The following is a 13,575-nucleotide window of genomic DNA, read 5'->3' as shown; positions in this document are numbered from 1 at the left end:
ATCGCTGACTATTGGGGGTGAATCTTTGCCCCCCACGGAGAGGGCTCGCAATCTGGGTGTCCTCCTGGATGCGCGGCTGTCTTTAGAAGAGCATATGACGGCCGTGGCCAGGGGGGCCTTTTATCAGGTTCGCCTGATTCGCCAGTTGCAGCCCTTTCTGGATCGGGACGCCCTGCGCACGGTCACTCATGCCCTTGTTACTTCCCGGTTGGACTATTGTAATGCTCTCTACATGGGGCTCCCCTTGAAGAGCACTCGGAGGCTCCAACTGGTCCAGAATGCGGCCGCGCGGGTGGTTATGGGCGCAACCCGTTATGCCCATGTGACACCCCTCCTGCGCGAGCTGCACTGGCTCCCGGTGGTCTTCCGGGTGCGATTCAAGGTGTTGGTTACCACCTTTAAAGCGCTCCATGGCATAGGACCCGGATACCTCCGAGACCGTCTTCTGCCACCAATAGCCTCCCACCGACCAGTTCGTTCCCACAGAGAGGGTCTCCTCAGGGTGCCGTCAGCCAAGTTATGTCGGCTGGCGACGCCCAGGGGGAGGGCCTTCTCTGTGGGAGCCCCAGCCCTGTGGAATGAACTGCCCCCGGAAATTCGTAAGATATCTGACCTCCGGGTGTTTCGCTGCGCATTGAAGACCCTGTTGTTCCGCCAGGCCGGACTATCAATACAATAGTTTTAAATTGGGGTATTTAAATTTATTGGGGTTTTAAATTTGAGCCATTTATTTAATTATTTTAAATTTTATATCATTGTTTTGTTTGTGTTTTTAAATAGGCTGTACACCGCCCTGAGTCCTTCGGGAGAAGGGCGGTATAGAAATAAAATTATTATTATTATTATTATTATATAATGTTTTCCTATTGGGCAGTACTGTGAGCATGTTCCACACTATAATCAGGGAGCAAGTACTTGTACTATTGTCAGCATGTATCTACTTTTACCTTGTATTTTGAAGTATCCCAGTTATGAACTAGCCGTGCAGGAATTAGAAAGGTATCATCAACGTGACAGAGGTTGCAGTAATACCATCCACTGTAGTTGCATACCTTTGCTTTCCCACTGCTTAAGCCAATGCAACGCTGACAACCTTCAAATAGGGAGAAAAAAAAGACTGGTGTAAAAAGCAGATTCTTAGTTACACTGAAAAAAAGTTTCCATTACTTTACCATGTAATTACTGTATCTCAGCCACAGAATTTCATGGAGCTTCAGATATCATTGGCTTTCACTTTTTGCAATTGCTTTTCCCATTTTTTGCCTTTACACACGCATGCATGGTGAGAATAATTGTGTGTTTTGATTGGCATCTCTAGGAGCCATCCAACTGATGTATCTTAATACTTTTTTCTTTAGTTTTGCAGAAGACTTCATGAGAGATAGCTGATTCAAGAGATTCCAAAACGAAGAGCAGGAAGAAACTGTTTTCACATGTGAAAACTAGAAATTCCGATGACTGAACTGACTCTTAAGATTCAAAGCAATCATAAAAATCCAAATTCTTTATCAAGTCCAGCAGTAATGTAAATTGGACTGAATATTTTCCAGGTCCCTGTATCTGTACTGTCAAATGGATCAATTTTTTAGCATTCTATTATTCATTTTTAAAAATAATTCCATGATTTATACTAATACTAATTTCATGTTTTTAATGTTTTTCTCTTGTTTTATTTAGTCAAACAAACTTTAAAGATAGATGTCTTACAGCTGTAACCTGCAAAATGATTTTTCAGCTATTTATATATTTAGAATTTCTAATTGTTTTTGAAAATCAATGCACCTTTCCCTTTTACCCAGTAGAATCACAGTATCTTTAGGTGGTATTATAATTTTACACAATTAAGTCCTTCCTCCCAACACAAAGTAAATAATTCTTCTATATTAATTCTTCTCTAAAAATACTTTCCAAGGCAGAAATGATTTTGTACCCCTTTCCTTCAGAGCATGGATATGTAACATGTGGCCTTTCAGAGGTTGTTAAGCTGCCTTTCTCAGATTTCTCACTACTAGCTATGCTGGTTAAAGCTGCTGAGAGAAGATGTAGGACGAGATTAGGGAGAATTATAGATCTGTTGAATTTTTGCTTCACCATTTTTATAGTGGCAGGCATGTTGGAAAGAACTCTCCCTTGCAGAAATGTACCAGGCATAAATTCATCAAGGGCTTCTCCATCAAGCAGACAGCAAAATTAAATATTTATTAGGATGTATGCCTATCCAGTCCAAGGCTGGTCTGAAGTACTAAGACAAAGTGTAGGTACATGAATCTTGATATAAAACTATCACAGCAAAACGAAGTCTTTATAGCTAATTAACATTCTAAGTAAATAGAGATTTGAAGCATCTCATATTATCTTAAATTTGCTTTTGAAGTATTGAATATAATCACAGACAATGCACATTGATCAGATTCCCCCTTCCTTAAGAAGTCTATATTCTTATTTTCCAACATCTCCCAAAGAAGCAATTTTTGCTCACCCTGTTTTCATACACTATTTCTCTATGTTTTTCCCCCGATTTCTACTTCTGCTCCATTTCCTTAACAACACATTTTACCTGGATCATATATCATATCATGCACAATAGTCTGTGTTGCTTAGAGCACTCAAAATGTCAAATTTAATAAAAGAAAATGTATATTAAAAGTTCATGTTATAAGGCCACTGTAGTGTTATATTTTCTATGTTAAATTGTGCAACACCCTTTGTACTTTCCTTCAGTTGTGTGGCTGTTGTTTTTTAACAAGGCCTGCTATTTTGCAATCCTTTTACTTCTAATTATGAATACAGTTGATTCCTTTGATGTTCTGAAGCTCAACGTAATGCATGGTGACAAAATGCATGTCAGTGACAGCAATTAAGCTATTTTCTTCAAATAAGGAAAGAAATAAGGAAGCAATGATATAATGTAACACTGTATTTTGTTACACAGGATGTCTAGGCTTCAGGACTTATAAACGGAGTCCAATTGTTAAGGTTTTTTTTAAAGGTTTAACAAACATTTCATTATATTTAAAGAAATAAAATAGCATTTTCTATATTGCATCTTCCTCTTGTTAAATTCTACATTACATATTTCTAGAACAGTTAATTTGTCTTTTGAAAAGTGCAAAGGGATTTTGTTTCATCAGCACTTTATCAAAACAATTATTGATATTCTATCAGTATTGATTCATCATTGGAATCCTAACATTCGGATCATTCTTGAAACATATTTTTGTCTTTATAAATATAATTATTCTTATTGTCAATGTTTATTAAAGGGATTTAAAAAGCTTTAGGGATATAACTGTCTAGAAATGAGGAGAAAAATGTTAATGGAGTGGGGTGCAACTAGATTTATGTAGATTTGAAAAATGTATTCCTTACCTTCTCCCCCCACCCAAAAGCACTGAATTTTAAGAACATTTGTTGGAACTATTTGGAGATTTTCTTAAAAGATTCAGAAATCAATGCTTTCAAGTAATAATCATATTTAGTTTAAATTATGGTTCTGACTCTCATTAATTGAGACCCTTGATAACAAAGACAAACAAGCATACATTTTTTTGAGAAAATTACTGTCACATTTACTGTCATCCCACCCAAAAAATTGTATAGCAATCTTAAAATGTACAAATATATCATTACCTAAAGTTCCATTTGATTTTGAAAGTTCTCTCATTAATTAAGCAGTATTTTTCTCATTTTAAAGCATGCTGAATATATTTAGCACAATTTTATAAATCCTTGCAGTAGGAGGTGATAATAATAAAAAATCATTAAAAAGAAAACAAAGATTAAGTATTACAATAAAAATATTTGTTTTAAAAACCGACACGGGGTTAAAGTGGCAGAAATAAAATAATGGAAATTGAAAATGAGCATCACAGGCCCCAAACTACAGACTTTGCTGGGGCGATAATGAGTAGCATATCAAGGTTTTAAAAGTCTATCTTTCTAGTCAAGAACCATCTCTAATTATTGGGAGAGAGGAAGTTAGAAGACAATTTCTAATGCTTCCCAATCTTATAACATCTTATAACATCCAGAGAGAGCAATATTGTTTTGTGAGGGTGCATCTTATGTCTGGGAGATAGAATAATCCATAATTAAAAACAGAAAATAATATTTTCAAAATTCTTCGTAGTTTGCAGCATGCAGTTTTTTATAACAATTGGATTAAATGTGCACTCATTTGCATGTTATTCAGAAGTCTGCATTGAGTTCATTGGCATTTCTTTCCAAATGAAGTGGATTTAAGCTTGCTTCAAAAATCCATACAATTTGTCATGTCCAGTTTCTTTAATTAGGCAGCAGTTCCAACAAAAGCAAAGTAAATATGATGTGCTATAGAGATAAGGCATGTCTGAAAGCAGACCTTCTCTTTTAAAAGTACGTGTCCATGACCCATGTGTCATCCTTCTAGGCCAGGAGTCCTCAAGCTTTTTAAACAATTCATGGTCCCTCAAACTGTTGGGGGGCCGGATCGGCTGGGAGGGCTTGGCTAGGTAGTCATGTGACTAGGTGGGCGTGGCTAGGTCATGTGACTGTGTGGGCATGGCCAATTTAACAGTCCATTGAACAATGCACACAAATTAAACTTTAATTTGTTTTGCTCCTGGGGGTGTTTTATTTGCTTTTGTTTGCATGTTGCTCTTTTGGTTGCCATTTCTTTTTTTTTTTTTTCTAAATCGTTTTTTCAGTTATTTAGGAGTCTAGTGGTCCACTTCAGCAAACTCAATTTTGCTGCAATTCTTCTCAGCCCCAAGGAGCTTGAGAAATCTCTCCCTCTCCCTCTCTCTTTGTCTTTCTCTATCTCTTTGTCTCTCTCTCTTTCCTTCTCTCTCTTTTCTTTCTCTCTCTCTCTCTCCTTCTCTCTGTCTTTGTCTCTCTCCCTCCCCTTCTCTCTGTCTGTCTGTCTGTCTGTCTCTCCTCTCTCTTTCTCTCTCCCTCCCCTTTCTCTCTTTCCGTCTGTCTTTCTCTTTCTTTGTCTCTCTCCCTCTCTCTCCTTCTTTTCCTCTTTCTCTCTCTCCCCCCTTTCTCTTTCATTCTTTTTCTTTCTCTATTTCTCTCTCCCTCTCTTTTTCTTTCCCTCTCTCTTTCCTTCTCTCCCTCTCTCCCTCTTTCTGTCTCTCTCTCTCCCTCTTTCTCTCTCTCTCTCTCTCTTTCTATCTTGTGGAGGCAGTGAAGGTGAAAAATGGGCCATTTTTGCCTGTTTTTTTGCCTTTTCACACCCCCCCCCCCACCTCCACAAGCATTCTTCAGGCTAAATCGAGGCAAAAATGGCTTGTTTTTTGGCCAAAAATTGGCCATTTTGCCTGGTTTTTTGCCTCTTCTAACCCCCCCCCCCCCACAAGCATTCTGCAGGCTAAAATTGTTTTTTTTATTCAAAAAGTTTTTTTTATTTTATAAACAAACAAACAATACATAATCAATCAGTCAATATATCTTCTGAATACATCTTTTGTGCCTTCTTTTTGCTCCTCCAATATTTATCATAGCTTAATATTATCATATCCTTTATTATGACTTCCCCCACTCTTCTTACTTCACTATTAATACATTTATCTATCTTTAAATTTTATTGAAAATTAAACAACCATTTTATACCCACAAAACCTACAACCCCCCCTTCCCCACCCCCACCCCCGACTTCCCAGAGCAAAAACAGGATATAGTATTAAACAAACATAAGCTAAAATATACTAATTTACTATAAGATTCAAAACTCCCTCACACTCTTTAACTCCTCTTTTAAAAATTGTTCATCAGCCTCCCCTTTTGGAGTTCTAATTTAAACATTATAAAACTTTCCTTAAAACATATCTTTTTAGAAGAAAAAAAATATTATTTTATATCCATTCAATTTTAAATTAACCATTTTAATACTTCAGTAAGTTTTTAAAAAGACACTTCAATAGAATATTCTTCAGAATATAACCTTAAAGATACTATTAATCCATTGAGTTAAATTATTTCTAACTCTTGAGTTCATTCTTCAAAATATCAATTTCAAAACTTTCAGAAAGCTATCCATTAACTTTAAAGTTAACCATTTTAATACCTCAGTAATTTTTAAAAAGCTATCCATTTTTAGTTAAACATTTTTACTTAAACTTAAAAAAAATACTAATTTCAGTAAACTTCTTGAGTTCATTCTTCAAAATATCAATTTCAAAACTTTCAGAAAGTTATCAATTAAGTTTAAAGTTAAGCATTTTAATACCTCAATAATTTTAAAAAAAGCTATCCATTTTTAAACATTTTTACTTAAACTTAAAAAATACTAATTTCAGTAAACTTTTCCAATTTATTATTAAAATCCTCCCCAAAAGAAACTAATCTTCAATTCTTCCTTTCTTTCTATATTTTTTCCAGCCCTTCTTCTTCAATAGTACTTTCTTCTTCAACATTGCTCCTCCCCCTGCTTTTATTTTCGAAAATTTTTGAATATAGATTTGAGGCTGATGCATCTTTGGAAATAGTTCTCTTCTAAAAGTTATCTCCTTCAATTTGAAACCTCCATTTCGACTCTTCCTGCTTATATAATCAGTCACTTCCTTCCTTGAAAATTGATTCTGTCTATCAAGCCAAAAATTGTCACGATAAAGTTTATCAGTCTGCAGGAAAGAGTCTATTTGCTGCTTTTCAGTTAACTGCATAGAAGCTTCTGCCAAAACCTCTGTTTTCAGTGTGCTAACTTCCATCGTGATCCTGACAGCCTCTTTTTCCTGCTCCAAAGTCGAAATAACTTGATTTTCTTCCTCTTTTCCAGACAGCAAATCATTGTTGTTCTCCAGATTATAATTTTGAATAGTCCTTTCAACTGATTCCAATATAACAGAAGTATAGAAATTTAAGAGTTCTTGTAAAACCTTTACAGTCACAACTTGTGAATTTGCTGGCTCATATAATAATGATCCTCCATCCTTGATGTCAGCCATATTTCAATTTCCACTTTAAATTTATTCAGCTGTCAGGTTAATAAGTCCAATAATTTTCCACACAATTTAGAAGTATAAAGTAGTTGGGGTCAGTACCATAGTCTTTTTCATTCCATTAGCACTTTAAATCTTTTTCTTGCCGCGTAATCCAGTAGCTTTTACAATGTTGCAGCTTTAACAATCACTTTCACTAGTAAGTTTCGTTTTAACGCCCTTAAGCACCATCTTTTTTCTTTTTCTTTTAAACAGAGTTAAAGTTTAGTACTTGCATTTTCTGTTCTCCTGATTTTGCTCTGCCAGCGTCCAGGTTCAAATTTTCTCATAATCCTTAAAATTGCTCTGCTGGTGTGGTCGCGACCCCTTGTTCTGCATAAAGCAGAATCGTCCCGGATCCGGAGCACTGAAGGGCTTTCAGGGAGCTCTCACCCTGCAAACCCCAGGCTTAAAAAAAAAGCCTGGGGGTCTAGGGGAGCTCTACCCAGACCCTTCTGCTCTTCTCTCCCCCTTTTTCCCTGAGGGAGAGTTTCGAGCTGCTAGAACAGCTGATTTTCGCTGTTCTAGCGGCAAATGGAATTATGGGGCTGGAGCTCCTAAAGGAGCGTCCATTCGGGGAACGCGGAGCCACCGGAAGTCCCCTGCAGGCTAAAATTGTTGAGCTTACCTTTTGGTTCCAGTCCACAGGTCTCCCAAAGGCAAGTCCTGCGCTCTGCTGAAGGGTGGGTGGGGTGATGTGGGGGGGCAACCTTGTGGTGCTCCGCGGGCTGGATTAATTGGTTCAGTGGGCCGCTTGCAGCCCACAGGCCATAGTTTGAGGACCCATGTTCTAGGCCATGAATTCATGAATATGGATTATTGGCAGACTGAAGGCTCTCCTGTAGCATCATGAGGGAGTTTAGCGAGTAGTTCTGATGGTGCTGCCTTCTGGCTGCTCAAGGACAGTAGTTTGGATGGCTCAGATTCATCTGTTTTTGCAGCCTTGTGGAGGTCAGCGAATACCACACAAAACTCTACACTAAGAAGAGGGCACCACAGGGGAGGCCAGCTAATGCCAGGCAGTGAATGATGTTGCCTCTGCATTGTAAGTGAAAAAAGCGGAAAAGAAAAGGAAGGTCAGATAATTTTATTTTGTAGCACGGGGCCATCATATTCGGGTGATCCTCCTTATCTAAAAGTAGGACTACCCTGTTTTCCCCAAAATAAGACATCCCCTAATAAGCCCAATCGGGTTTTTGAGCGCATGGCAATAAGGCCAAGCGCTTATTTCAGGGTTCAAAAAAAGTAAGACAGGGTAGAAAGGTTTTCCCCCCCAAAAAACTGAAAAGAAAGTAGGCATGCTGCCCAACTAAGCTCTGAGGAGAGGAAAAAGTAAAGATGTATAGCTGCTGGGAATGTATGCAAACAACTGATTACTGCACATGTTTGACATCCTTGTGTCAATTTGTGGCAGGAGGAACCTTCACCTTTGAAACTTTTTTTTATTGCTTTGATTCAAAATGTATTACAAAACCATGAAGCACAACTCTATACACAAAAGCACACACATGTACACCTTACCTTGTAATCTAGTGGGACTAAAGGTAATTATAAAGTGAAGAAGGGAATCTTTTAAAATTCATAGTACTATTCTGATAGGAGAGAGGGAATAAGCAAATGGCTCCCCGTCTCCCCCAGAAAATGTGCTTGAAGTGGAGCAAAATGCTCAAATGGCAAAAGTGAAGAGGGCTGAATCGGCTACTCAAACAGTAGGGAACCTAGCTGTTTTTAAAAAAACAACTTCTAATCAACCCAGGGAGAAACTGTATTTTTCTTTTTCCTTTTTGTAGCACTGAATTCACAGGGATTGCACAAGGAATGTTGAAGTGATAGAATCAGTACTGTGCAGGCAAAAGAAATTGTTTTACACTATCCCAGTTCATCTGCTGTATCTGCTGATTCATACCAGTTCCAGTGGCTTTGAAAAGGGAAACGTCAAATTCATAAAAAAGGAACTCATCATCCCTACAAAATGGAACCTAGCACTCAAAGCAGCAAGATTGCCACCTTCAAGTTTGGCTGAGGGACTTTTTGAAAGACCCTAGTGAACCAATGCTGCTGGCTGGCAGTGAGGTCTAAACAAGATCTTCATCTGTCCTAGCAAGACAGGAAAAGAAAAACCCAGTTCATCTTTCTTTTCTTTTGTCATGCAGTCAGTGTCTCACCTTGCCTACAGTGATAAACAAGTTACCCTGTTCCATTGACCCTGAAGGCAAAATTGATATGCCTATTAAACTCTGATATTTTATACATTTCCAGAAACATGGAAATAATAATTGTGATAATAAACCATTTACTCATGACATTAAAATATGAGATCTGAAAAAGGTTTCCATCAATATTTTTCAATGAATATCACAAGTAGGCAATGAAAACTTAAAACAGTACCAGTCAAAAGAAATTAAGTATATGGTGCAACACTTGGCTAAGGGTGAGAGCTGAGCAGTGACCTCCATTCATTTTGAGCTGCATAACTCAGTCACCAAATGTGCAACTTCCAGAGGCATCTCAAGTCCATATTTCAAGCATCGGAAGAGGAGGAACCTATTCTGAGAGGGATTTCAAGAGTTTCAATAGATAAATGGCCCGTAAACATTTACAAGATTTTAGTTGCTCATTGTGCCCAAATACTGAAAAAACGGGAAAAAACCAAAACCAAAGAAAACGAGAGTGAGCGAACGAACAAAAAGTGACAGATAAAATATTTTGGTTTTACCCATTCTAAATAGGACTCCAAAGGCCACATAGTCATTCGGCTATGCCGTATGTGGCCCCTTGGGTCACATGTCTTTGACCCTATACAAAACTGTCTTAAGCTCATTTCTCCTCATACACAAAAAGAAAATACTCCAATGGAGTCTTTTTGATTACTCACAGAATGCAGTTTGCATATGCTAGGTCCCTGTAACATGCATTTAATAATAGATTATCCCTACCAATCCCCTTTTTACTGACTCATTACAGCCATTCGTTTTTCTTGTTGAGACTTCCCAACTGTCATTTATGCAGGGAAAGAGGAAGTTTATGAGATACTAAGGGTAACATTTAGCATCTAAATTTTTAACTAATAAGAATACACATATACACACAGTACACAAATTACCTAACTATACTTTCAGGGGATGAAGCTGCAACAAACAAAAGTAACAAGCAGGATGGAAATCAGGCTTCCTTTATATGTTATACTAGCACAAAGTATAATGGAGCCTATGCTAATGATATTTCTTTTCCAATGCAATCCACTGCACATTGATGTAAATATAAATTCCCTGAAGTTATCAGATTTTACTTCTGAGAGAGCAGACACAGACAACAGACTCTTAAGATGGACTCTTATGCAAGCAGACCAAAGAATAAATCCCATAGGCATCATGATTACTAGAACAATTCTTGGCTTGCTATACCATTCAAAGTAGTTTCAGACTCTTCCAGAATTGTTTGCCTATTTTTTCTAATTGGAAGGAAATTTCTTGAAAACTGAAAACATTTTATATCTTTAGTTATAGGATCGCAGGAATGCAAAACAGCATCTAGGTCACCATACTTGCTTAACCTGAAAGGACAGTCCACTTAATCTATATAACCCTGACAGTAATAACCATATGGGACAGGACTTTAAAGTTTTCAGTCATCTGAATCTGATTTAGTTTCTTGCAGACTGAAAAATAGCATAGCAGTGGAAGATACTATTCTTTGGAGTGGGGGTAATAATTAGTTGCAAACTCCAGTGCACTCCTATATTCACGAAGAAGTAAGCCTTGCTTACTTAGTTTTATAAAGATTTATTCAGAATTGTAGCCTTAATACAGTTTCTTTATTCCCAGGGCTAGGGAAGATATCAATTCCTGAAGCAAAACAATTTGGGGCCAGCTATGTGCCAGTCCATTCTGTAAAATGCTCTTCTGACCTTGATATAACAAATGACTTGGTTAGCAAATGCTAGCTAGTGGCCAAGATAAGCTTGTCTTAAGCAATATTCTTTTTTCATTCACTTTTGAAAGTCAACTCTTTGTCTGGAAGCGTTTCCTGAAAATGCTTTTAAAGCAAAGAATAGCAAAACAAAAACACAGAGAGCAATTTAAACAAATTGCTAAATAAATCCCTATTACCACCTTCCAATTTGGATTCAAGGAAAAACAAACCAAAAAAGAAATGGAAAAAGGAAAAACCTTGTCTCCATCAAATCCATCTAACAAACTTCTCTATCAGTGGGTCATTGCCAATCAATTAGAGAAGGCTGTGGGGGTCTACAGCTTGGGGGAAACTGGAGGGACAGTGGACCACTCTGTTGTATTGCTATTTAATCACTTTTACTAAATAAATAAAGCAGCCCTAAGGTGCTGTCATGTCAAGGGAATTCACAACAAAACAAAACCCCCAAAGGAAAAAAAAAACACCTTGATTTTTCTATTCACCATTACTTTTCTCCTCCCATGAGGAACAAGAGAGGGTTATTACTGTAGCCTTAAGTCTCATCTTTGTGCAGCTAGTCTTTGATTCCTACTGGACCCTGCCACTTTCTGGCGCTAATTTGTCAGGCTGAACAAAGAAGGGATTTGTACCTCCTGTAAAGTCTCAATTAGGAAAGGCTTCTGCTGTATTATGTGCCATTCAGACAGGACACAATGATGGTAATTACAGGAATTTGCACTAAATGGCTGAAGAATTTGCAGCAAAACTTTTTATCTACACAAAGCTTACCCCACTTTTCCAGCTATGGGGGTGGGGTGGGATGGGATGGTAAGGGTATGGGGGGGGGGAAGAGAAATTGGTGTGCCTAATGCTTATAAGATACAATTATCAGTAGCAATCCTGATAGGTTAAACAATCACCCTATGAGGACAAAACAGCCAAAATCTTTCAAAATGGGAAAAGGCCAATGAGACATTTTGCAATCACTATTGACACCCTAACCCTGATTTGTCCAGTCTCCAATGCTTAATAATAACTACATTGTAATAATTATATTTCATTATTTTGGGGATTGTACAGCTCTTTATATGGAGCCAACATACAGTTAGGCAGAAATCCACCTTAAGCTCCTGGATACATATGGAATTTTGAGAGACAGTTATATCTGTTAAAAGTATGTGTGTACATGTTTATATGTTATAAGGATACAACCAGTTATAAGGCATTAATTTACTGGATTGATATTGGTATCTAGCTTTCCTACTGAATAACAGGGCTGAAGAAGCTTCTTGGATGAGAAGCAAAACGTCTTCAAAGAAAAACCAGAAAGTCCAGTTGCCTCTTGGAAAAGCACCTTTGGGACAACCATGACCTGGATGACTGAGAATCTCCATAGACATCTACTGAATAAAACTACCTATATCTTTGAATTACTCTTCCTTTTTATCAAAATGAAGGAGCAAAATCCCAACTAAAGTAATAGGCTGCAATCATCCAACATTATTTAAAAGAAAGTTCATTTGAGGTCCAGAGATATTTTTGAAAACAAATATAATGCTGGAGTTTGCAGTTGCTTTGCAGCATATTAGCTTCTGTTACTATTTAAAGTTTTTTGTTTTTTTAAATGCAGAAAATAGGGCAAGGCAGTAGTTGCCAAGAATACTGTCTGCGGTCACTCATATATGCAGGTACCTCCCAGTATAGATTTTGTAAAAATCCGATTAACCTATATTTCATGCATACTCATCAACAAAAATAGCATTATGGAGCATTTGTTAAAGACATTATTTGCACTTACGGAGTTATCTTTCAGCTAATTTACCTCTGGGAATTATAGGCACATAATGCCAGCATGACATTCTGAACAGAAAATTGAGTCTAAGGAACTACTCTAAAATACTTGGTCATCAAAAAGGTTTACTTACTTGTTCTAGGCCAGGGGTCCCCAAACGCTAGGCCCACTACTGGGTTGTGGCCTATTTGCAACTGGGCCATGCAAGCAACAGGCCGGTGCACATGCCCAGCTTGACTTGCATGAGTGCGGGCCAGCGCATGTGCACATACGCACGCAGCTCAACTTGCAGTTCCCCTCTCCCCCCCACACTGTAAGTATCTTAGACCTTATCTTTATCAACGCAGTAATTAACAGCTGGTGTTAGAGAACTTAGATTTGCAATATGTCTATGCTATGGATGAGAATCATTTCAAAGTAAAACAGAATCCTTATCTGACATTAACTGTATAATCTATTTCTTGGTACACACTTGTCAACATCATTGCCTAGGGGTTTTCCAAAGGGGGTGTATGTCACAGCTAAGACTTGTCTAGCAATTTGTCAAAACCAATCACAGGCAACTTCTCTATTATTTACATTTTTTTCATGGAGGTTACATAGATTCCCAATTTTAAAAGGTTGCACTATAGTACTGCACACCATTTTCCACACCTGCAAAGCGGTTCATATAGCCTCTGCAATCAATACTGCCAAATTTTAAGTTCAGATGTGTCAGAAGGATAGAAGTAAATCAAATTTATTATTTCTTTTCTAGTCCTGCCTATGATACACAAAGACTTAATGCAGCCTTTAGCCAAGAAATGATAGTACATACCCAGTCTAAAGCTATCTTTATCAAAGGATCCAAAGAATTCCTGGATATGTTAACTTGACCGGGATAATTTTTATCACATTATTTCCAGAATTTTA

General features: G+C 37.6%; 1 protein-coding gene across 2 annotated transcripts in view; it reads right to left on the bottom strand.

The window, feature by feature from the left end:
- Positions 1 to 13,575, bottom strand: part of PLEKHM3 (pleckstrin homology domain containing M3) — an 80,731-nt gene that overhangs the window by 46,712 nt on the left and 20,444 nt on the right. For both annotated transcript variants that reach the window (XM_070933209.1, XM_070933210.1), the window contains exon 4: positions 948 to 1,093. In XM_070933209.1, the coding sequence (XP_070789310.1) occupies positions 948 to 1,093 (146 nt within the window). The remainder of the gene's footprint in view (positions 1 to 947; positions 1,094 to 13,575) is intronic.

Source organism: Pituophis catenifer, unplaced genomic scaffold (genome assembly GCF_029215685.1).
Source record: "Pituophis catenifer annectens isolate HBS135680 unplaced genomic scaffold, rPitCat1.0.hap2 SCAF_1, whole genome shotgun sequence".
NCBI lineage: Eukaryota > Metazoa > Chordata > Lepidosauria > Squamata > Colubridae > Pituophis > Pituophis catenifer.
This window is presented reverse-complemented; position numbering and strand designations above follow the sequence as displayed.